The 25,593-nt window shown below is 45.7% G+C and overlaps 1 protein-coding gene across 3 annotated transcripts in view; it reads right to left on the reverse strand.

Moving 5' to 3' along the window:
• Positions 1 to 25,593, reverse strand: part of MTIF3 (mitochondrial translational initiation factor 3) — a 67,164-nt gene that overhangs the window by 6,843 nt on the left and 34,728 nt on the right. For all 3 annotated transcript variants that reach the window (XM_030200331.1, XM_030200330.1, XM_030200332.1), the window contains 2 exons: positions 10,378 to 10,874; positions 5,100 to 5,254 (listed from right to left, as the gene is read on the reverse strand). In XM_030200331.1, the coding sequence (XP_030056191.1) occupies positions 5,100 to 5,254; positions 10,378 to 10,873 (651 nt within the window). In that variant the 5' untranslated portion in view covers position 10,874. The remainder of the gene's footprint in view (positions 1 to 5,099; positions 5,255 to 10,377; positions 10,875 to 25,593) is intronic.

The raw sequence follows: 25,593 nt of genomic DNA on the forward strand, positions 1-25,593 counted from the left end.
CTGGATGATATGTGTGGGTGCAGGGGGTCTGTAAAAAAGGTGGAGAGAGGTAGCTGTTAAAAAAAAAAAAAAAGATGGATGCTGTGGGTGAAGGGAGGGCTGTAAAAAAGGTGGATGATGTGGGTAAGGGGAGGGCTGTAAAAAGGTGGAGGGCAGGGGGGGCTGTAATAAAAGGTGGATGCTATGTGTGGGTGCAGGGGGGGGTTATAAAAAAGGTGGATGCTATGGGTGCTGGGAAAAATATGGACAGTATTTATGTACAGGGAAGTGGGGCTGTAACATTGGTTAAATGATGACAAACTTGCAGAACTTGCAAATTTTGTGTGCAGAATTTTGTAGAATTGGAAAATTTTGAGCACAGAATTTTGAATTTTCTGGTGCAGAATTCCAGCAGGAGTAAAGCTATTATATATATTTTTAGCCTAATTTTGTTCTTATTTGTTTATTGTTAACAGTTCTGAAGGAACCCCACCCTAGGGCAGTACATCACATTTTTAATAAACGTGGAAATTTAGAGGTGAGTGCAGAGCTTGGTCTCCCTGTGAGGAGGCCAAGGTGCAAGATGCTGGAAATCAGTCTTAAGCTTGCAACTTTGTCTGAAGGTATGGGATACTCTTGTTCATTTTACCTGTAGTTTTTATTCTGTTGGGTATTTTTGTTCCCCACAAAATACCTTGTTTTTGAATATCGTTTGGTAAAATCCAATTGTGTTTTTTCTTGACAGTGGGAGGTTGTAGCTGCAAGTGGAGCTACATGGGTGGGCAGGCCAAAGCCAGGTCTAGTCCTAACCTGAGACCTTTTGTCTTGGTTATTTGTTTGTGCTAATGGTGCAATTGCTGTGAACACTTTCATTTTGATGCTGATATTCAAACCACTAACTGTTTGGACTTACGCTGGTGGAGAAGGAGGTTTGATTTGGACTGTTTTGGGATCTGCATAGACCCGGGCTAAGTTTACCCCAAGTTTATTTATTTAAATTTTGCTCAGACCTTTTTCAGTAGTAGCTCAAGCTAAGTTACATTCAGGTACACTGGATATTTCTCTGTCCCAGGAGGGCTCACAATCTAAGTTTGTATCTGAGGCAATGGAGGGTTAAGTGACTTGCCCAAGATCACAAGGAGCAGCAGCGGGATTTGAACCAGCCACCTCTGGATTGCAAGACCGGTGCTCTAACCTCTAGGCCACTCCTCCACTCCACTAGGCCACTCCTCCACTCAAGTTGTGGGGAGGTTCCATTGGACATTTGGCCCATGCTTATGGATGGGCAGTGTGACAGTGGAGAGACTCAGTTCACGCTTCTGGGTGGGCAGTGTAAACAGGACATTTAGTCCACACTTACGGGTGGACGGTGTGCACAACTGGAGGATTTGGCCCACGCGGACAGAAGTGAGAGGAAGTCTGGCCTATGCCCACGGGTAGGCGGCATGACAACTATGTGTGTCTCATTATAAGGTATGTTTGTATTGTGAGCTGGGGACCAGGTACCAGTATGATAAGATGGAGGTGGTGAATACTTTAATCTAAAAACCTGGGGACAGCAGCAGAAAAATTTAACTCTTATCTGAGGGAATGGCAGCAAGATCCATGGGTGGCTGCTGAATGGAGAACCAGCTATATTCCTCAGGGAAGGGGTAAAAGGAAAAGCTCCTACTGAGGCCTGGCATCTTAGCCAGCCCATGACAACCATAGGAATATTGGGTAGTGAAGACCCCCTGTCCCTTAACAGAAGAACTACACGAGATGGATTTATCAGAGAAGAGCCAAATTCAGGAATGGGACCTTTAGAAGCTTGTGAGCTGGGAATAAGACACGACACCTGATGTAGGGGATGGGGAAGAAGGAGCTTCCAGCAGAAACAGAAGCACTTTCAGAACCTGCAGAGGTGAAGGTAACTTTTGAAGTACCAGAGACTGATTCAATTGAAGGAACAGATATTCAGACACCGGAATAAGGGTGAGTGCTGCTTAAGCTATTTTCAGTTTTGTTTTTGTTGCCAGCAGTTTGTTAGGAAGGCTGTTCGGAGGAATCTGCCAAGCAGGGCAAGATGCTGGGGTTTAGGTGAGGCAAAGGGGAAGACTCCAAGGAAGCAAAGTTTCATAAGGGGTTTTGGAAGATAACTAAAAGAGGATTTGTTACATAAGCCTTTCCCCGGTTTAATATTTTTTTGTACAGAGAAGTAAAAACTGTGGAAAACTGTAGGATTTTCCTGCAGCCCTTGCTGGGGGCTGGAACGCTACAGCTTAAAATGTATCCAGTAAGCTGTATTGGCTAAGCTGTAAACTATGGCAGGTAAAGCTGCAAAAGCAACATTGTGATTTTGTTTGCTTGCTTGCCTTTTTTTTTTTTTTTTTTGGTTGGGGGTTGGGGAAAAAAGCTTGTTCTAAATCCTGGACTAAGAGTTTAAAGGGCTATCCATTATATCTTCTGGACAGGAACCAGCAGTAGAACACTAGGCCTGAAGGAAGAAATTCTTCCAGACTGAACTGTGTTATTGGCTTAGTTTTGGTATTGATTGTGCCAGTTATCTGGGGCCTGAGGGAACTGTGTGAAAAGGCCCAGGAACCAGCAGAGACTCAAATGTTCTTCTCCCAGTAATAGCTATAACCAAGTATTTATAAAGATTTTTCTTTTTTTCTTTTGGGTTTACAATTTGTTTCAACTCCTGGCATTCCTAATTGGAGGTTCCGGAATTAATATTTATAAAGGAAGACACTGAAAGAGTAAACAGGAAACTGATAGTCTCCCTTAACACTCCCTCACAGGATCATCTTAAGAGGCTAGAGATTGCAATGTATAGTAGAAAGGGCATGGTTCAAACAGGCACAGCTATCTTATCGAGAGTGTGTGTGTGGGAGGGGGGGGGGGGGGAGCCAGAACAGGAAAAAGGTAATGGCATGTGATGTAAACTGCTTCAATTGTATCACTGAAAGGTGGTATCATATAAAGATATTCTCTGTCCCTAGTGGGCTCACAAGGGCTGCAGTGTCCTAAGATGGGCCCAGGAGAAGGGAATTTCCTTCCCACATATGCCTCAACTATATATGTGAGCAAACAGAAAACTGTCAAGGTAGAAGTTTTTTTTCCTGGAGAATTTGAAGGTGTGAGGCCAGGCTAGGGATAGGCCTGGGTTACAGAAAAGCTATCTAACTTGCTGCATCCTGAGTTTGAGGTTGGGCAAGAAGCTAACCTTGGGAGGACTCTACCTATGTGCAGATTTAAGAAATAAAAAATTTTGTTCAAATTCCATACCTGGTCAGCTGTTCTGTGAAGGCTTAGTGCTCTACCCTCTCTCATGCTATCACAAACATGGATTTAAAATGTATCCAGGAAGCTGTACTGCATTCTCAGAATATCTGGTGATCCATCTCCCGATGGTCTGAGGTATGGAAAAAGCCAACCTGGACTATCTGTGTAGGACCTCTAAGCTGTTCTGCCACCAGGGGGTGACAGTATATAGAGATTTATAAATACAACTGTAATGTTTTTTTAATGTGGTGTGTGCTTACTTTCACAGCATGACTGGTTGCCAACAATTAAAGGTTTGCACTTTGAAAAAGCTTTTTTGACTAAACCACCAGCCACGTTGGAGCATGAGAGATGGAGTGTTCAATGACTGAAATCATGAAGTAACCGTTGATTCTTTTGATATCTTACTGTATATGTATTGAATAAGATTTCAAATAAATATGTTCACATAACTGAATAGGATCCATTTCAGATAAATGTCATATGTTACACCTTTTTAAAGACTGGGGTATAAATTCACAAACTATATATTTTCAGTTTTTTGGAGCTCGGGTGTTTGCATATAATATAAAAGGTAAAGAGTTTATGGATTTGATATAATGCAGCGTAAAGGAGAGATGAGTGTTCACCACTAATACTCAGCGATTTTGCTATTTGTAAGCAGTAAATGAGCCCCTTTGATATTTTTTTTTTTGGAAGGGATGAAGTGTGTGTGTGTATTGTTAAACTAACTGAATGAAAGACATTAGGATATTAATATGCCATAATTTAGTGGATTTTGATCATTATTGTACAGATTTTTGGGCTGTTCTTTTTTGGCTCTTCCACTAGTACCATCTATTTAAGCTGTCCAAAACAGCCTGTTGATGTGTCGCCTTAAGATTCTGATTCTATGAGATCACAGGAACTAAGCAGAACTGGCCCTGTCAAGTATTCCAATGGTCACATTCAAGGAGCAATGGTTCCGTACACAAGTACTATTTCATTGATGGGAAGTCAGTATTAAATTAGTGCCCCAGATCTATGCTACACACCCCATGCTGCAAAGACTGCCCACCACCAGTTGAAAAGCTAAACTGAGTTCCTATTTACTACGTGGAAAATGACAAATCTCACAGTATCTTTTCTGAGGAGCACTGCAACTTACAATACAGGTTGTGGAACCTGGCCTGCTAATAATCCCCCTATAAAAAGCACCCAGTTGTGCTCTGAACAACCTGCTGCACTTAATGCATATATCAGTTATAACACTGTATAGGATTTTGTATAAGAACACCATTGAAATTCCTCGCACTAACATAATCTGACCAAAGCAGATCAGAATTACTCGTGTCTGCAGTTTTAAAGATTATACAGAACAATCCTGGAATCTTTACTACTTGGACAATGCAGGGTTAGATTATTAGAAAAGACTATAGCGAGTCAGACCAATGGTCTACCAGGTCCACATTCTGTATTCAAAATTCAGTAGCATGGAAGAAATACCCAACAGATGACAATAAGGCGACCCATTCCCTGCTATGCAGACTACCCCCAGTCCATACCAGCAAAGATGGCACTCCAAGTCTGCCTAGTCAATCACCGTTAATGGGCCTGTTCTCCAGGAACTCACCTAAACTTTAACATAGCTGTACTACTGTACAACAACCTTCAGCATCAACCGCTGTTGCTTGTTGTGCATTGACTGACAAAACTAAGTTTCTTTTAAATCTGCAAACAATTAGTTCTATGAATCAGTGAGAAGAGTACATAACCATTCCGTTAACTTGCTCTACACCACTCATGATTTCATAAGCCTCTATCATTCCTCTATCATCCACAGTAAATCATTTACCCATAATATATTATCTTACCTGCTTGTCTGTTCCATCATCGGTGCTTCCTTTCTGTACAGTAATGCGAACATGATGCTTCTTCTCAAGCCACAGCTGAATCTGCTTTCTTTTTGTTTCTAAATCATGCTTAGCAATAGCTACAGAAAAGGTGAGCTCTTTTATTTGGGTAGGTCCTATTAAAAAAAATAGAGGCTTAATTAATTTAAAAGCTATGTAAAGAATTCATAAAAGAATGTTAATCAACATGGAAAAAACAAAACAAAACAAAACCCAAAACACCAAAAAAGAAGGACGCACAAACAAAAAAGCTGCCCTTCTGGCTTGCAGGTAGATTTGTCATGACATATGACAGTACGAGTGTCACAATAGCAGGGCTCTACTGGGACAGGGAAAGGAGGACAACTGCAACCCAAAATGTCTGCCAAAAAAGTACTGTGTACAATGGAAGCATATGGACTGGCCAGTTTTGGGGTTGTTGTTGTTTTTTTTTTAATTTGCACTTTTGGAACTTACTTTTGCCTTACCATTAAATCTAATCCTTAGAGGGAACCTGATTGGCACATACTCTAGTTAAGAAAGTAGGTGCCTATTTTCCTTTTTAGAATACTAGCATAACTGGGTAAATATGTACATATGTGCTGTCCAGAGTGTCCTGGTTGCCGGTTAATGCCTGCAACGCTATGGGGTCCAAACATAAAGAGCTTTGAAACCATGGCAAGAAGGATAAAGTTCAAATCTGTTTGGTTTTATAGCCTTTTTTTTTTTTTTAAATGTAATTCAGTCTCTGTTGTGCCTTCTTCTTTTTCCCCTCCCCCACCAAGCCAGGGTGGAGCTCTAGGTTTCACATGGAGGCCATTTAAAAAAAAAGGGGAGAACAACCCAAACACAGTGTTGCCAGGTGAGCGGTTTTACCGCCCAATTGGGCGGTTTTCCGTGACCCGCCGCGGGAAATTTTTGCCCGCGGCGGGTCGCGGTTTTTTGGGCTTCTTTATTTTCTTTTCGGCGGTTTTCAGGCGGTTTTTTCGGCCACGGGGGGCGGGGTTAGTGACGTTTTGGGCGGGGTTAGTGACGTTCTGGGCGGGGCCAATGACAGCGGGGGCAGGGTTGATGACGGCAGGGGCGGGGTTGATGACGGCGGGGGCGGGGGTGTCAGGGGCGGGGTTTGAGTTTGGCCGGGTTTTGGGCTGTTTTTAGGCTGGATTGGGTGGGAAAAAAATTTTCCACCTGGCAACCCTGCCCAAATACCACATTTTCTTCATAGTACCCTGGCTCAGGGCTCACAGTGGGAAACCCAAAAGTAGTAAAGTTCACATAAACAAGTTCAAACTCCAGGTACAGTTAATGCTTCCACAATAATTGTCCAGCAAAAGTGTTCATGCAAGGAAAATGCAGGAAGGGTTCAAATTTCCCCTCCAATAGCAAACTTTCAGCTCATATTTACAGCAGTTCATTTACTTCTACAGTTTTTATAATAACTGTGTCCTCAGCCCAACTCTCACTTATTAGGTACTTTGGCAGACCTGATACCACCTGCTGGTCTGTAAGCTTCAGGAACAGTCCCTGTGAGTCCCAACTACTGACCTGAAGATCAGGTCTACTCTGCTGAGATTTCCATTTTCTCCTCTTCTGGAAGCTGCTTTCTTTCCCCAACAAACTCCATTTGTTCAGGATGCTGTTCCTCTAGCCCTCTCAGGTCTCGATAATACCAGCATTAGAGCCAATTAGCACTGGACTAGTGCCAGCAGTAATCTGCGCAGAATGTTTAAAGGGCTTTAGCGCAGGAAACATGTGCTCCATCGACCCATGTGCACCCCCTTTAGCTTACGCACTAAGGGCCCGATTCTATAAATTGTGCTCAAAAATGGGAGCCAGGAAAGATCGATGCTGTGCAAGTCTATAAAGGGTGCACACACTTTATAGAACTGTGCTTAGCGCCAATTCCCACGCCCTAACTTTGGGTGCCAGACACAGTGTTCTGAAGCAAAAGCATACAGTTTTTTGAAACACTCATGACACGCCCATGCCACTCCCATGACCACACCCCCTTCTGAGTTGCATGCAATGGGATTTGGATGCCATGTGTTACATTATAGCATGCAGCCAGATACCAGCACTAATCTTAACTGGTGCCAATTAACATCAATAACCGGTTATTAGCGGCCAATTGCTCATTAGCTGATTAAGTTGCAACTCATATCTTGGGATCAGGCACAAATTTAGACACCCAAATCTGGGCACCATATATAGAATCTGGGGGTAAGTGATTCTGCTGCATGTAGTATAGAATGGTGCCTAGCACTTACGTGCGTAAATGCCAATTTGTGGCGAAATCGTGCACATAAGCGCTGCAATTAGACTGCTATGCCACTGTTTAAGAGCCATCACTGGCTTCCTATAGAGCAGTGTATACTCTTCAAGCTTCTGATCCTTACCTTTAGAGCTCATAGGACCGGCCTTCCCCTCTACCTAGCTTCATACTATTCCTTATTCCCCTGCCCATCTCCTCCGCTCTATCAATCAACGATCATCATTTGGTTCTCCCTGGTCCCTGACCTGCCCAGTTGGAATCAACCAGACACAATGACTTTTATTTCACAACCCCTTGCTTCTGGAATTCCTTGCCTTTACATGTCCGTGCTGAAACCTCGTTCGAGAACTTCAAAGTTGCACTAAAGAACTGGCTGTTTGCTCAGGCTTTCAACCCAGATTAACCCGCTAAAGACAAGTGTTAAGACTGCTGTTTACCATCACTATTCCAATACCTGTCCTCCTATCCCCTCCGCCTCCTCCCCCCATCCCTACCTTTAACCTACTCTATCATTGATTACTTCTGAGTAATTCTGTCCAGTCTTAGCTTGTAGCTCCTTTCCTTCTTTGAAAGTTTGCCTTAGTTTGTAAACCTCTTAGATCTGCATGTTAGCTGTCATTATAGCAAGTCCTAATAAAACCATTTCCATAGGTAAAAGTGTATCTGTAGTATTTTTGGAAAGCGTGAACAGACGCTTCACATCCACCTGTTCCACTCCACTCATTATTTTATATACCTCTATCATGTCTCCCCTCAGCCGTCTCTTCTCCAAGCTGTGTGCGGACATTAATGCGGGCTCAACTCCATTCTGCATTCAGCACCAGAGTTAACTCAAGCAGAAAACATTGCCACCCCCCCCCCCCCCCCCATTAAAATGTATGTTAATGACTGCATTGTAAGTTGTCACAAACCTGGCCTGTCAAGTGCGGGGCCAGACACACATGCTCACGATGCTGCTGATTCCTTTCCTCCTGAGTGCCCACTGTCTGGGCGTGTCTACATTCTGAGCATGTCTACGTCTGGGCGCGCTTACACTCTGAGCACGTCTAAGTCTGGGCGCACCTACTGTGACGTCAGACGCCTTCAGTATAAAACCAGGAACCTTACTTTTCCTCCTTGCCTCGGCTACTTCTTGGTTGGTTGTACTGGTGCGTTTCTCCTCTTATTTACTGCTTGACTTCTGCCTGGACCGGACCACTGCTGGAACGCCTCCTGCCCTGACTCCTGCTTGGACTTGACCTCTACTGGAACGCCGCCTGCCCAGACCTGACCACTGCTGGAACGCCGCCTGCCCTGGCTTCTGCCCGGATCTGACCACTGCTGGAACGCAGCCTGCCCTGACTCCTGCCTGGACTTGACCTCTACTGGAACGCTGCCTGCCATTACTTCTGCCTGGACCTGACCACTGCTAGAACGCCGCCTGCCCTGACTTCTGCCTGGACTTGACCTCTACTGGAACATCACCTGCCCTGACTCCTGCCTGGACTTGACCTCTACTGGAATGCGCCTATCTTGACTTCTTCCTGTCCGAGCCTGAGCCCCTTTCTCTCCCGCCCGACTCCTAAGTCCTATTGGCCACCCGAACCCAGGGGCTCAACCGCTGGGGAACGGTGGTTGCTGCAGGCGAAGCGTTGGGTTTGCTGACCGCTGGTTCTCGGACCAGCCTAAGGGCTCACTTCTTTGGACAACTGTGATATAAGTATTTTGTGCAATGCAGAAAAGGCAACAGTGGCTTCTTATATGCACACAGGAGAAACTGTTGCCAGGTCCAAAAGCATAGAAGGGTTAACACAGAGAATTTCATGCCAGTTTGAGATTTAACTGCCACCTTTGTCTTTTTTTGCAACCAGAAGGAACTGCCTGCAAATTTCAAAGACTGACAGGAGGTAACAGATGTGTGCATATACAAACAAAACCAGAAGTGCAAAAATTGAGCCTTGCTAAAATTTGTGCCCATAAATTTTTGCAAGGCTCATTTAGATGCAGAAAAGACACCAATACTGCTGCTCCCACTTTTGGTTTTGTTTGCACATGTTTGCACTCTTACTGCAAAACCTTTGTGCACGTGTCCACCACGCTCCTCCTCCATTAGCCTCAAGATTTCCACACATAAAATCTGCATATATTTAACTTTCTGCATGGCATAGTATTATGCTTGTAACAGAAGCCATGCAGTCAGACATCCACATGCAGCTCTATCCTGAGCCTTTTGGCATCAGCCCCTCAGGAATAAGGAGAAAGAAAGAATGACTTGCTATGGTGCTGCCTCCTATTGGTTTACTGAAGGTGCATATATGGTGAGGGTAATACTACTTCAGCTTTAGGGTTAGTGAAGGGCAGAGCCACCGAGAGGGGGGGCAGGGGGGGCAAAATTCCCCGGGCCCTGCCTCCAAGGGGGACCCAGCGCCAGTATTTCTCGCTCTCTCTCCCCTGCTCCTGACGGGTCCTGCGTGATCACGTCCTAAGAGGAGCAGGAGAGAGAACTCTGGCGCCGGGTCCCCCTGCTCTTTCTCTCAGGCGCATGCTCGGTTTTGAAACCAAGCATGCGCGACCTGAGAAAAAAAGCAGCCGTGGGGCAGGGCAGGCATGGAGTGAAGAGCGACACTGGATTCTTCTGCTGGCGGGGCCTCTGGATCCCTGCAAGCCTCAAGGTATCTCAGTTGCAGCGGCAATCCTAGGGGAGGGGGTAGCGGTGGCAGTGGCCCAGCTAAGTCTCTTGCCAGCCCATATTAAGGGGATCTGGCTGCCTGGATGCAACTCACTGGTATAGGATGGAGCCAGCACAGACCTTTAAAGGCATAAATTGGGGAGATCCCTTAACCCTCCACCCCCACCCAAATAAAAAAAATTGACAATCTTTTCAGAAGCTTACATCAGTAGCTCAACATGCCTAGTTAGGCATCACATAACAAATGGCTAGTACATTATATTCTTCAAAGACAGCACTCACAACAATTAAATATAAATAAATAAAACAAATCTGCCTACCAGTTTTAGGCTTGGCTTTTTTCATTTCTCTGTGTTTCAGTTGCTCCTCATGGATCTGTTTGCCAGTCATCAGCTGGTACACTGGTGTGTCAGCATTCTCCCTCACAGGAACTAGCTTTAAGCCCCGTTCGTCCATTATTCGAATGACATCCGCTCTGTGCATTGTACCAAGGTCTTCCCCGCTCTCACTAATCACGTGAATAAGCCGGTGAGGAATTTTTCTGCCAATACTCCCAAACGTTCTTGCACTTGGATCGTCTTTTTTCTTCTTCCTCTCTGGTGTCCCTTTTTCCTCTTCCGCTGCATCTCCAGAAGACGAAAATGCTCTTATACGTATGGTCATAGATGCTCTTCTGGCAAAACTAATTGGTCTCAATTGGGGTAAAGTAGTCTTTATCATAGTTTGAGCCAAAAGAAGACCAAAATATCTTCTCAGACAGTTCATTTCATTCCTTGTGGCCTGGCAAATTAATTTCCTGAAGCAAAAAGCAGACATTCTGCCAATGAGAAAGAAGAAACTTATTTAAATCTGATTCTGAAGAGCATAAGGCTAATCAACAAAGCAGTATGTTTCTTATTAATGCTGCAAGCAGCCTGGAATTTTGCTACTTTTCAGGATCCTGCCAGGAACTTGTGGACTGGATTGGCTACTGTTGGAAATAGGATACAAAGATTGATGGACTTTTTGAGGGCTGTTTTACTAAAATGTGTTAGATTTTCCACAGGAAATTAATGCGCAGCAAGTATAAAATCTAACACGGCACCCTAGTGGGGGAGTTCCTTGTATTTTCCTTTGCAAGTCATTCATTAACATTCATATCAACACACGATACATGATCCTGGTTAACGTGGAAGCACTTAGTACCTGCTATTAGGAGGTGATAAGTGGTCCCATGTTAACTATACATTAGTCAGTTAATGTGCTGCACTTACCATGTGCTAACTACTACTACTACTACTATTTAGCATTTATATAGCGCTACAAAGCGTACGCAGCGCTGCACAAACATGCCAAACACTTTCCACACCCACTCTCCGCCCAAACTATGCCTCCTGATAGAAAAAGCACTTAAATGCATGGTTTACTGCAAAAATACTGCTAAGACCCTTAATGCAGCTCTGTGATGGTGGTTACCGCACGCTAAATTGCATGTTAAGTGTTTTTATTATGGTTTACTAAAAGGGCCTCTTGGTCAGACTTAGTAGCATTTCTTTTCTTAATAGCAAAATAAGAATTTCTGTATTCACGTAAGCACTGTTAATACTGTCTATTTACCTTGCTATTAACCACTCAGTTTATAATCATGTGCCAAATGAACAGTTGTGTTTCTACATATTCAAAATAAAACATTATATTTTGCCATCATTTGTGTAAACCATGTTTGTTCCTTTGTTTTGGCTTTGCTTGAAAGTATAGACACTCAAGATGCTTCCAGAAAGTAAACCCAACACTGTCAATCTTTCAGCTCAACAGCTTGCCTGGGGGTAATTCTTGCATAGTCAGTAGAGACGAAATTAACTTAGCCAATCATGAACAATGTCTCTCATAAGCTCTATTTTACGCAAAATTTTCAAATCCTGTAGATCAATGTCACATTTCATAAGCCAACCAATCACTGACAAGTTGTAAATGATATAGTATAAATAAAAAGTGGATTTTTAATCCACATACTGTAGCCACTCTAGTTTTAGATCTTGAATTGGAATGGGATCATTTTTATTCAAGATTCTGACAGATAATCTGCCCGTCAGTTGATGTGTGAAGAGGCTGACTTTGGTCCTCCAATGTTGTGTTCTGCTGACCATATTGATGGTTCATCGGTAAGTCTAGGGTACTTCAGCAGTTTTAGAACAAGAGCAGTTTTCAAAAATTGTATCGATAGATACATCTCTCTCATTAGCTGACACAAATGTTAAATTTCTGAAAAGCTAACACACATGTGAGCGAAGGGCTTGGACTATGATAGTTCCCTGTAGTAAAACACTTGGTATCCCTTCCTATCACCACCCCCCCTCCACATGTAAAGTGTTTTAAAACCACTGCACAGTCCAGCAGTGATCTGCTTAACAGACCCTTGGTATTAAAAAGAGGGTTTGATTTAACCTAGCAGCATACTGATGTGCTTTCCTCCTTATGGGCCACCTCCAGTTACTACTACTACTACTATTTAGCATTTCTATAGCGCTACAAGGCGCACGCAGCGCTGCACAAACATAGAAGAAAGACAGTCCCTGCTCAAAGAGCTTACAATCTACAGTTCTCACAGCAATTGTGTTCTGGTGATCTGTAAACCATCAGCAGGCAGGAGGAATTGTGTGGCACTTTATTTTATATATCTTACATCCCACCAAATCATCATAGTTCAAGGCAGGTGTGAGGAAACGGCTAGGTAAATCCTAGTTCTCCTCAAGACATAACTGCCCCAAGCCACCTTAACAGAGCTATGAAAGGAAGCCTAGTCAGAAGGGTGTAGCTCAGAACAGGAAGGATAAAACATCTGAGTTGAAGGAAGTCAGAGGAAAGCCTCCAAAACAATGTCAGCAATAGCTGAGGTTCCCTATGTATTCCATAGTTCAGCGGATCCCAAACTATCTGCAGTGGCACCCTGGTGCGCCGCACTCAGGGGTGCCACGGCATATTTTCCCACTGAGCCATAACTATGATCTTCCCTCTCCTGTTCTCAATCTAACCTCTTTAGAAAGGCCCGTTGTTCCCTGAGGTCGGCAGCGGGCTGCAGCACTAAGCAGCTTGATGACCGCGGGATCAGTTTCCTGCATGCACAGTCGCTCGCTCTGACAGTCACAGCTCCTCTGATGTAAATTTTCTTCGTCAGAGGGGTGTGACCAGCAGAGCTAGTGACGATGTGCACAGAAAACTGGCCCCACCGTCTTTACACTAGCTGACAGTTCTGACCTGCTGCCGATCAGGGAAATCTGCAGAGGGTGAATGGGAGAGGGGAAGGGAGAGAAGGAGGCAGAGAAAGAAAGTCAGAGACAGAAAGAGATGGGGGGGTAATAAAAGGATGAGGGAGGAAAGAGAGAACAGGGTAATGCTGGATGGGGGAGAAGAAACAGAGAGAGAAGGGAAAAAAACGGAGCAAAAGGGGTAATGTTGAACGGGGTTAATGGGGGGGGGGGCTTAGGCTGGATGGAAGGGCAGCAAGAGAGGACAGTGGATGAAAGTGGGGAGAGGAGGGCATGTGTGGGAATGCAGGTGTTGGTGGCTGAAGCATGCCACTAACTTGCTTGCTGCACAAGCAGCATGGAGCTTGGGCCTCAGGCAGTGGACCTCTTCAGCTGGCAGGGCTTGAGCATCCCTGCCAGCAAAGGTAGGACTCAATATTGTTGGGGACAGGGAGACTTGAAAGGAAATGTGTAGTCTAGGGATGCCGTGACCCGAGAAAGTATGTGAACCACTGCCACAGTCTATAAGGTAGTACTAGCTCCCTGTTTTACGTTTGCATTACAGTCCCAAATAAAAAACTTTTGTTTGTTATTGAAGCTGCCAACTGTTTACAGACCTCCAAAAAGCCCAGAGCTGTCGCACTGACTCATGCTATCACAGCAGGGTACAATAACACATACACTGAAAAGCAGAGGCACACAAACATATATTATTTTAAATGCTCATAAATACATCAAAAAGATCATTCAACTTATCAACTAAAAGCTCAGGTAAACAAGTAGGTATTTGACTTCTTATGAGAAACATTTCAATCAGAAGGGGCAATGGATTCCATGCTAATGGAGGTGTGGTAGCCTTGTTAGTCCACTTTTAAAGGTAATCAATAGAAATAAAACAAAATAAAACATGGAAAAGAAAATAAGATGATATCTTTTTTATTGGACATAACTTAATACATTTCTTGATTAGCTTTCGAAGGTTGCCCTTCTTTGTCAGATCGGAAATAAGCAAATGTTGGTAGATGACAGTATATATGAGCGAAACATCAAAGCATTTCAGTAACAATCTAACAGGATGGGGGTGGATAGGTGAGAGGGAGACAGGAGAGCACTACAATTTACAAGGCAATACAATTTTATGCTTTGTAATGGGCTAGAAAACCCAGATCTTTGTTAAGTCCTGTCTGGTGAGTGTCAAAATATTTAATCATTTTGACTTCAAAGGTCTTACGTTCCTGTATTGTTTTAAAGTTCCCTTTCAGGATCCTTACCATGAAATCACTGGTACAGTGTTCTGGTTTTGTAAAGTGCTGTCCCACAGGAGAGACATCTTTGTTTGTACTGGCATTTTTCATATGATGTCTATGTAAATTAAATCTTTTCTTCAGCATCTCCAGTAATAGAAAACCAGAAAAAGCCCTCACTCTGGTAACCGGCTACCTACATCTCCTTAATGATGGAATAACTAAGGAATTTACCAATCACGACCTGCTTGAGCCCTCAGAACCATAAAACATCTTTAGGAAGTAACTCAAGACTAGATGAGCCTTTTCTGCTCTCATTACTTTGTTACCTTTTATAGGTGCTCTATGATTTCCCCTTTGTTTATTTTTGAAAGGAAAGGGGCACCCCAGTCAAAGAGGGACACTATAAAAAAATGTATTGTGTAACTTACAAAATATGTATGCATATATTGGACACTAATATATACAAAGCTTGTGCTAATTCAACCCCTTTTTACATCCAAACTGCCATCCTACAGTCAAAAGAGATGGTGGTGGAAAAATACATTCCCTGGAGCTGTGTAGATAGAAAATGTAATTAACCAAGCAGGTGCTAACTGCTACAAAAAAGAAAGCTGATTTTTTTTTAAATTGCTGGTTAATACCATAATTTTTGACAGAAAAATATCTTAGGAAAGGACAGACAGGAAAAAAAAAAGAGCAAAACGAGGCTTCAGCACTTTAATCAGTTGCAACTCAATGTAAAACTTGCCTGAGGAAACAATGGCCATCAGCACTACAAAACATACCCAGACTCTACAGGTGAGTTCTGTGTAAGTCCTCTCTCCAAGTCAGATTCCTAGGCTCTAGACACACAAATGTAACCTGGGTCTCACCCGTGTACTAGATGTCTATAATTTTTAGCTATAATGTTCTACTTCAGGTATGCTGCACTATTTCCCATCCCCCATCTTTCTTTACTATCAGCCTCATGAAGGAATTTCTGGCTGGTCACAGACTCTGATGGTGCCTTCCTGTTGCTAGGGCAACTCAGCTACCTGGTATAACTTGTTACAAATGTAATTTACTGAGAAGAGGTGTGGCAAGGACACCAAATGAAAGCCTCCAGCACATATGAAAGACCCAATTACAAGTCTCCAGCACATATGCAGCAGCTATGATTGGTCCAGGCTGGAGAAGAAGTGAATGCTCACCACAGCCTATAAAAGGAAGCTGCAGACAAAGAAACTTTGAAAACTTGTAAGAGAGTTTCATACCCTCCATGGCCTATTTTTCCCAAAGGTGGGGGGTACTCTTCCCCCCCCCCCCTTCGTAAAAACTAATTCTCTGTAGCTAAGAATCTTTCATTCATTCTTTCTTCCTTTCTTTCTCTCTGTTCTATGACCTTGACCTTTGTATGACAGTGAGGAATAAACTTTCTTTCTTATTGTGACTCTATTCTGTAAAACTACTAATGCCAAGAGCCAATAATATTTCTTGTGCTGTTGCAGTGAGAAATAAAGATTCCTTTTGGCTTTCTACCTTAGCCTGAGTTTTTTTTATTTTTAAAATAAGAATAGCAATCAAACGCAGCCAGTACATAGCTCTGGCCCCGGGCCATAAAACAGATTCATGGCCGATCCCCTCTCACTCATTAGTTCCAGCACACATGCAGTCGAGCTTGGAAGTGGTTCAATGGTCCAGAATAGCAATCCAGGGGTTTGGGAGACATTCCTCCAGTTTGGGTTCCACTCAGCTTTTCAGTCCAGGAACCACATGTTTTGGCAGCCATTTTGGGAAAACACGGAGGAGGTGCCCACAGCACAGAAAAGCGGAGAGCATTGGAGATGGAGTAGCGGCAGTGGGCGGTAAAGAGTGGGAAAATACGGCGGCGGCGCCCACAGCACAGAAGAGAAAAGCGGAGAACGTCGGAGATAGACTAGAGGCAGGAAAGAGTGGGATTCTATCCTGCCCCTAAGCCCACGATACCACCAGGGCAGGCGGCAAGGTAGGACTCTAGTACGCTGGAGGGGAATGGTGGCATTACTGGGGGGAAAGTTTTGGCACAGTATAAGTCATCACAAGGACAAAATATAAGGAAACCAATGGACTGCATTAGGGGCTTAAAGCCTATTTAGTTATGTTAAAGCAAATGAGAGATTTACATGAAAGAAGTTTTTTATTATTATTATTATTTTAACTTATGAAAACCACTTGTCCCTGAAACATGCTCAAAACAGAATAATCCATTTGTACAAAAGAGATGAGATGAAGATGTGATGCCATGTGCCCCAATGAAAGAGTTTAATTTTACTTCCAATCTTTATAACACCAGGCTTCCCAAGGCAGATTACAACAACAGTTAAGATGAACACATCAGTAAACAGGATATCCTCACTGAAATTTGGCCATATATTACTGCATTTATAGAACAGTGTAGAAAAAGGAGCACAAAATATAGCCTTTATTAGTGCTGTTTCCACCATCTACAGTAATTTTTTAAGCAGTTTTAGTGATATTCAATTTCATTTCATGGCATTTATATCTACATATGGGAAGCTTTCAAATAAATTAAACAGCTGTCAAGTTAAAAAAAACAACAACAACTTTTGTTCTTCACCTTTTAAGGCTCTCGGCTGAAAAAGGGTGCGGGGTGGAAGAAGGGGGGGGAGGGAGAAGAGAGAAAGGAGATGTTGGACCAGGGGGAGGGCACCAACTGATAGTTTGCAGGGGGGGGGGGGGGGGCAGAGACACAACCACCAGCCCTGCAGCCAAAGGATCTCTCGGCTTTCCATTTCCCTTTCTGTCCTCCAGGCCAGTGGCAGGGGACCATCAGTCAACCAAAGACCCCTCTAACGGGCAAACGCTCCTCCTTATTTATTTATTATTACATTTGTATCCCACGCTTTCCCACTCATAGCAGGTTCAATGCGGCTTACACAGTAATAGGGAATACAGAATATTGTAGAAAGAGTAAAAATTAAGTATAACTGAGTAGTAAAATAGATAAGTAGGTAGAGATAAGTAATGGAGAAGGGATTAAGGTGGGAGATATAGATTGGGTCAATGTCGTTGTCTCTTGGTATTTGTTAAGTAGATGGGTTCATTAGTTTGGGTCATTTGGATAGACTTGCTTGAATAAATGGGTTTTTAGTGCTTTCCGGAAGGGTAGATGGTCACGGATTGGTCGAATAGGTCTGGGGAGGGCATTCCAGAGTTGGCTGCTTAGGAAGGAGAAATTGGATCCATAATATGTTTTGTACTTGAGTCCTTTACAATTGGGATAGTGCAGGTTGAGGTAATTTCGCAAAGATTCAGCCATGTTTCTTGTTGGAAGGTCAATCAGATTTAGCATATAGTCCGGAGATTCACCATGGATAATCTTGTGGATTGATGTGTGGATCTTGAAGTTGGTTCGCTCTTTGATAGGGAGCCAGTGAGGTTTTGCATGGAGAAGAGTTGCGCTCTCAAAATGTGATTTGCCAAAGATGAGTCTCGCTGCTGTATTTTGGGCAGTCTGAAGCTTTTTCAGGATATGGGCCTTGCAGCCTAAGAAAATACTGTTGCAGTAATCAACATGGGTAAGTACCGTGGATTGCACTAAGTTCTACTACTACTACTACTATTCAGCATTTCTATAGCGCTACAAGGCGTACGCAGCACTGCACAAACATAGAAGAAAGACAGTCCCTGCTCAAAGAGCTTACAATCTAATAGACAAAAAAAAATAAAGTAAGCAAATCAAATCAATTAATGTGAACGGGAAGGAAGAGAGGAGGGTAGGTGGAGGCGAGTGGTTACAAGTGGTTACGAGTCAAAAGCAATGTTAAAGAGGTGGGCTTTCAGTCTAGATTTAAAGGTGGCCAAGGATGGAGCAAGACGTAGGGGCTCAGGAAGTTTATTCCAGGCGTAGGGTGCAGCGAGACAGAAGGCGCGAAGTCTGGAGTTGGCAGTAGTGGAGAAGGGAACAGATAAGAAGGATTTATCCATGGAGCGGAGTGCACGGGAAGGGGTGTAGGGAAGGACGAGTGTGGAGAGATACTGGGGAGCAGCAGAGTGAGTACATTTATAGGTTAGTAGAAGAAGTTTGAACAGGATGCGAAAACGGATAGGGAGCCAGTGAAGGGTCTTGAGGAGAGGGGTAGTATGAGTAAAGCGACCCTGGCGGAAGATGAGACGGGCAGCAGAGTTTTGAACTGACTGGAGAGGAGAGAGGTGACTAAGTGGGAGGCCAGCAAGAAGCAGATTGCAGTAGTCTAAACGAGAGGTGACAAGGGTGTGGATGAGGGTTTTGGTAGAGTGCTCGGAAAGAAAGGGGCGGATTTTACGGATGTTGTAAAGAAAGAAATGACAGGTCTTGGCAATCTGCTGGATATGAGCAGAGAAGGAGAGAGAAGAGTCAAAGATGACCCCAAGGTTTCAAGCTGAGGAGACAGGGAGAATGAGAGAGCCATCAACAGAAATAGAAAACGGGGGGAGCGGGGAGGTGGGTTTGGGGGGGGGGGGGGAAATGAGAAGCTCGGTTTTGGTCATATTTAATTTCAGGTGGCGTTGAGACATCCAGACAGCAATGTCAGACAAGCACGCTGAAACTTTTGTTTGGATGCAAGGTGAGATATCAGGGATAGAAAGGTAGATTTGGGAGTCATCAGCATAGCGATGGTAGGAAAAGCCATGGGATGAGATTAATGAACCAAGGGAAGAAGTGTAGATAGAAAAGAGGAGGGGACCAAGAACAGAACCCTGAGGTACGCCGACAGGCAGAGGGATAGAAGTAGAAGAGGATCCACCAGAGTGAACACTAAAGGTGCGGAGGGAGAGGTAGGAAGAGAACCAGGAAAGGACAGTTCTGGAATGTTTTCAGGGGTAGATAGGGTTCTACGCGTTCAATATCCACATCATATTGAACATTTTCTTTGTGGTGGATGTAGCGTGATTCTCAAGCAAAAGGTGGTTGTCTAGTGTCACTCCAAGGATTTTCAGGTTGTCGGAAATGAGGATTGTGATGCCAGAGGTGTTAAGGTTGGATGGGAGGAGCGCAGAGTGTTGAGATGAGAGGATTAGGCATTATGTTTTTTCTTTGTTCAATTTCATCATAAAGGCGTTGGCCCTAGAGGTTAGGATGTTCATGCCCATGGATATTTTGTCAGAGATTTCTGTTAGGTTAAATTTAAAGGGAATGAATATGGTGATGTCATCAGCGTAAATGAAATGGTTGAGACCGTGTCTGAATAGAGCTTTGGCTAGTGGGATCATCATAAGATTGAAGAGTATCGGTGATAAAGGGGATCCTTGAGGTACTTCACAATCTGGTGGCCAGGGGAGATGAGATAGCTGAGGATGATTTAATTTGGTAAGATCTTGAGGTGATGAAGCCTTTTATCCAATTAATGATAATTCCACCGATTCCCAGGGAGATGAGATAGCTGAGGATGATTTAATTTGGTAAGATCTTGAGGTGATGAAGCCTTTTATCCAATTAATGATATTTCCACCGATTCCAAGTTTGTTCAGTAGTTTGGTTAGAATGTTGTGATTTACCATGTCAAAAGCACTGGATAAATCGAATTGTAGAAGGAGGATGTTGTTTCCGAATGCGATTTCTTGTTTGAATTTGGATACTAGGGTGAGTAGAACGGTTTCTGTACTGTGGGCTGGGCGGAAACCCGATTGCGACTCATGTAGAATTTTTGTATATAGTCATTGATTTGAGAGGTCACCCTGTTTTCCATCAATTTAATTAGAAGAGGACAGGGCGGTAGTTGGTGACATCACTCGCTGGCTTCTTGGGATTTTTAGGTATTGGTGTGAGTAGTATGTTGCCATGTTCAGTAGGGAATGAACTTTGCTGTAGCATGAAGTTTAGGTGGGAGGTAAGATCTATGATAAAGCATTCTGGGGCATCTTTCCCTCCAGTCTCCTCCCCCCTGCCACTCTTCAGTGCCAGGGCACTATCTCTCTGCATTTTATTTCAAGACTACTCCCCTTTGGTCTGGGCTTCCTCCCACCCAGGAACCTCCCAGTCAATCCCTCCAGTGATTCTCTACAGTGACTTATTCTCCTAGTAACCCCCAACCCAACAGGGGAATACACAAAGGAAGAAGAGGGCAAGAGGCAGCAAGAAATACAGATAAGAATAATTTCCTGAAAACAAAATAAAAGAATCTCAGAGTGAGGGGACAGGACTACTGCAGCTTTTCGAGTTATGAGCACCAAACACAATCACTCTTGTCTACAAGACAAACATGATGCTAGTGGTCACTAGTGCCCTAAAATGATAACCAGATACATTATTTAAGTGTAAACAGAGACCAGAAAATAACTTTTGGAGAAATCAGGTCTTGTCTGATCATTTCTTTCCATTAGTCCTTTACACCAATGGCGTTCCTAGGGGGGCAGACACCCGGGGTGGCGCCCCGCCCCCCGGGTGCAGCACCCCCCCCCCCCCCCGAATGCAGCGCGGAACCCCCCCCCCCGGTGCACGCCGCTGGGGGTGGGTGCCGCAGCGCGCGCCTGCTCAGAGTTCCCTGACTTCGCGCGTTCGCGGGAGCTCCCTCTGACCCGGAACAGGAAGTAACCTGTTCTATGGCAGGGGGAGCTGCAGCGAACGCGCGAAGTCAGCGAACTCAGAGGAGGCGCACGCCGCAGCACCCCCCAGTGGCGTGCACCCGGGGCGGACCGCCCCCACCTTGGTACGCCACTGCTTTACACTATTCCAGAACTTGCAGGTTAGTCATGTCCATCGACCAGCAGGTGGAGACTAACCCTCAAGTTCTGGAATAGTGTGAGGACAATATGAAAACATCAATTATAAAACACTGAATATAAATGAAGAAAGCACAAAACTTAATGAAGTATACACCTAACGTTTTATGATTTCAGACTCACTACCCACCATATCAAGTTCATAAAAACATAAGTGTCACCATACTGGGACAGAATGAAGGTCCATCAAGCCCAGTATCCTGTTTCCAACAGTGGCCAATCCAGGTCATAAGTATCTGGTAATATACCAAAAGAGTAAAACAGATTTTATGCTGCTCATTCTAGAAATAAGCAGTGGATTTTCACAAGTCCATTTTTATACCATCTTATTGATTTTTTAGGAAATTATCCAAACCCTTTTTTTAAAATTCTGGTAACTACTTATACCACATTCTCTGGCAATGAATTCCAGAGTTTAAATTACACTTCGAGTGAAGAAATATTTTCTCCAATTTGTTCTAAATTTACTACTTCCATATCATCAAGCTGATCAATCCATAGACTGGTGGGTTGTGTCCATCTACCAGCAGGTGGAGATAGAGAGCAAACTTTTGCCTCCCTATATGTGGTCATGTGCTGCCGGAAACTCCTCAGTATGTTCTCTATCTCAGCAGGTGGTGGTCACACACAGCAGCAGCTCTGGCTAGGCCTCCAAGCCTAATCCTTAGGTTTTGTTGAGGCCTGGGGTTGAGGGCTCTTTTGAGCAAGTGCAAACCTGGTGGTGCCAGGTCCCTCCTTTTCTCCCCCCTCCCGCTGGCTCCGTTTAAAAAAAAAAAAAAAAAATTTTTTTAAACGTCTTTAAAGGCGTTTAATTCGACGTTTCTTTAAACGTTCATTGCAGCTACTCACTGGGACACCAGTTCGTTACAGCTCGGAGCGGCAAGCAGGTAATTTTACCTTTTTATAGTGGGCAGGGGGTTCCCCGATTCTTCTCCTCGTGGCAATGGCGTTGGAGGGCGAGGGCGCAAAGGGTCGCTCCCCGGATCGCTGGAGCACTTCTAGAGGGGATGCGGGGGTTTTACAACCTGATTCGCCCTTGATGGGTGATAGTTTAGTGACCGATGAATGTCCCGGTCGTTCCTCTGGCGTGGCGGTTTTTTCCCGCCATAAACGCCCATCCCCCGCTCCTCGCCTCCGCCATCTTGGCCGGCCACGCGGCTCGGACGGCTTCTTCGGGGCCGCCCTTGAGGTTGGAGACATTAATGCCATGAACGCCCTTAATTTGGGCGACGGCACAAAAGCGGCTAAAGTTAAGCGCCGTTCTTCCCGCGCGGCTCCTTCACGGAGTTTCGCGCCGGACGCCATTTTGGATGCGCAGCATGTCTCTCCCCCGCTATTGCGAGCGCCGGTTGAGAGTGCGTCTAGGGCTGTTGCCCAGGCTGCGGAAGTGCACAGTCTGGGGGGTTTCTCCCCCGAGTTTGTTTTGCTGCTGCATCAGGCTTTCCTCATGCAAAACGCTGCCCCTGCTCCCTCTTCGGATAAAGAGATTGAGGTTCCCAGAGGTAAACGCCCTCGGGTTGATTTCCAGGCCTTGGAGGACTTTTGTCTCCTCCGATGTAGATGAGGGCAGCGTGTCTGAGGTCTCCCAACGATCCTTTGCGGATTCCTTGGAGGAGATAGATCCCCGCTCGGATGGAGCGGATGACCCCTCTGCAGCGCGGCTTTTTAGCCCAGAGGATTTGCCCAACCTGTTGTTACAGGCCATGGACACTTTGAAGATTTCCTCTCCGGAGGACGTCTCTCCCTCAGCCCCTGTTGGCTCTGCCATTATACTGGGGACGAAGCGCCCGCCTAGAACCTTCCACGTGCATGATGCATGCACACCTTAATTGCGGCTCAATGGGATGTCCCGGAAACGAGCCTTAAAGTGGCTAGGGCTATGTCCCGCCTCTATCCTTTGGCTGTGAGTGAACGTGAGGCCTATCTGTGGCCTACCGTGGATTCTTTAATCACTGCGGTGACTAAGAAAACGGCGTTGCCGGTGGAAGGTGGCACGGCCCTAAAGGACGCCCAAGACAGAAGATTGGAGGCGGCCTTAAGGTCGTCCTTTGAGGCAGCTGCTTTCAGTTTGCAGGCCTCAGTTTGCGGCTCCTATGTGGCCAGGGCGTGCCGGACTATGGTGCAGCGGGCTTCCCCCTCGGATCATTCCTTGAGGGCTGATTGGCCGGCCCTGGAATCGGGCTTAGCCTATTTGGCAGACTTGCTGTATGATGTCTGGAGAGCCTCAGCTAAAGGCATGGCTCAGACAGTCTCTGCGCGGCGGTGGCTTTGGCTGAAACATTGGTCTGCTGACCACGCCTCTAAATCCCGCCTGGCTAGATTGCCTTTTAAAGGCAAGCTGCTCTTTGGGGTCGAGCTGGACAAAATCGTGACCGATCTCGGCACGTCTAAGGGCAAGAAGTTACCAGAGGTCAGGGCTCGGGTTAGTACTCGTCCCGATACCTCCAGAGGGCGGTTGCAGGAAGCCCATCGGTACCGCCCGGGCAAGTCGGGTTCCTCTGCCCCCTCTTCCTTCAAGAGGAATTTCTCCCCCAAGCAGCATTCCTTTCGCAGAGACCGCCGTCCCGGAGGTGCTCCCTCCGGTCCTCCCCCAGGGTCTCGTACCCAATGACGGGGCCTTGGTCCACGCCCCAGTGCAGATTGGAGGACGGCTGTCCTCGTTTCTGGGCGAGTGGACCACTATAACTTCAGACGCGTGGGTGCTGGAAGTCATCAGAGACGGCTACAAGCTAGAGTTCTGCCAACCCTTAAGAGACGGGTTTGTACTCTCTCCCTGCAAGTCTCCGGTCAAGCTGTGGTAGTGCAGCAGACCTTGGACAACCTGATCCGCCTGGGTGCGGTCGTTCCGGTGCCAAAAAATCAGATTGGCAAGGGACGTTACTCCATTTACTTTGTGGTTCCAAAGAAAGGAGGTTCTGTCCGGCCTATCCTCGACCTCAAGTGGTCAATCGGGCCTGGAAAGTGAGGCACTTTCGCATGGAGACTCTCCGCTCTGTTATAGCGGCAGTGAAGGCAGGAGAGTTCTTGGCTTCCTTGGACATCAAGGAAGCGTACCTGCATATTCCCATCTGGCCTCCTCTCCAACGCTTTCTGCGTTTTACAGTCCTGAGACGACACTTCCAGTTCAGAGCCCTCCCTTTCGGGTTGGCTACTGCTCCGCGGACCTTTTCCAAAGTAATGGGGGTCATAGCGGCCTTCCTGCTAAAGGAAGGAGTACAAGTCCATCCTTATCTGGACGACTGGTTGATCCGAGCCCCCTCTTATGCAGAGTGCGGCAAAGCTATGGACCGGGTAGTTGCTCTTTTGAGCTCCCTGGGATGGATCATCAACTGGAAGAAGAGCCGGCTGCGCCCGACTCAGTCCCTGGTGTATCTGGGAGTTCGATTCGACACCCAAGTGGGCAGAGTGTTCCTGCCAGACAATCGGATTGTCAAGCTTCAGGCTCAGGTGGACTAGTTCCTAGTAGCCTCTCCTTTTGGGCTTGGGACTACGTGCAGCTGTTGGGCTCTATGACGGCCACGATGGAAGTAGTGCCCTGGGCCAGGGCTCATATGAGACCACTACAGCTATCTCTGCTGCTGCGCTGGACTCCGATGTCGGAGGATTATGCTGTGCGCCTTCCCGTGGACCCAGCAGTGCGCAAGGCGCTGAGCTGGTGGACGCAGACAGACGAGTTGTCTGCAGGATTGCCTCTGGTGACCCCGGAGTGGATTGTCGTCACGACAGACGCCTCTTTGATGGGCTGGGGAGCCCACTGCTTGGGAAGGACAGCGCAGGGGCTCTAGTCTCCTGCAGAGGCAAGTGGTCTATCAACCTCCTGGAACTCAGAGCCATTCGGTTGGTGTTATTGGAGTTCATCCCGGTACTGGTGTTGAAGCCTGTACGGGTCCTGTCGGACAATGCCACGGCTGTGGCCTATATCAACCGCCAGGGAGGTACCAAGAGCGCCCCTCTAGCCAGGAGGCTATGAGTCTTTGCCAGTGGGCGGAAGCGAACCTGGAGCAGCTTTCAGCGGCCCACATTGCCGGAGTCATGAATGTCAAGGCGGACTTTCTCAGTCGCCATACCTTGGAGCCCGGAGAGTGGCAACTATCTGCTCAGGCGTTCTTGGACATCACGAAGCGCTGGGGCCAGCCGAGCCTAGATCTGATGGCGTCATCGGCCAATGGCCAAGTGCCGCGCTTTTTCAGCAGAGGACGGGACCCTCGATCCCTGGGAGTAGATGCTCTTCTCCAACAGTGGCCGACACAAGAGCTCCTCTATGTGTTCCCGCCCTGGCCCATGTTGGGCAGGGTGCTAGACCGGGTGGCAAAGCATCCCGGCA

Source organism: Microcaecilia unicolor, chromosome 4 (assembly GCF_901765095.1).
Source record: "Microcaecilia unicolor chromosome 4, aMicUni1.1, whole genome shotgun sequence".
NCBI lineage: Eukaryota > Metazoa > Chordata > Amphibia > Gymnophiona > Siphonopidae > Microcaecilia > Microcaecilia unicolor.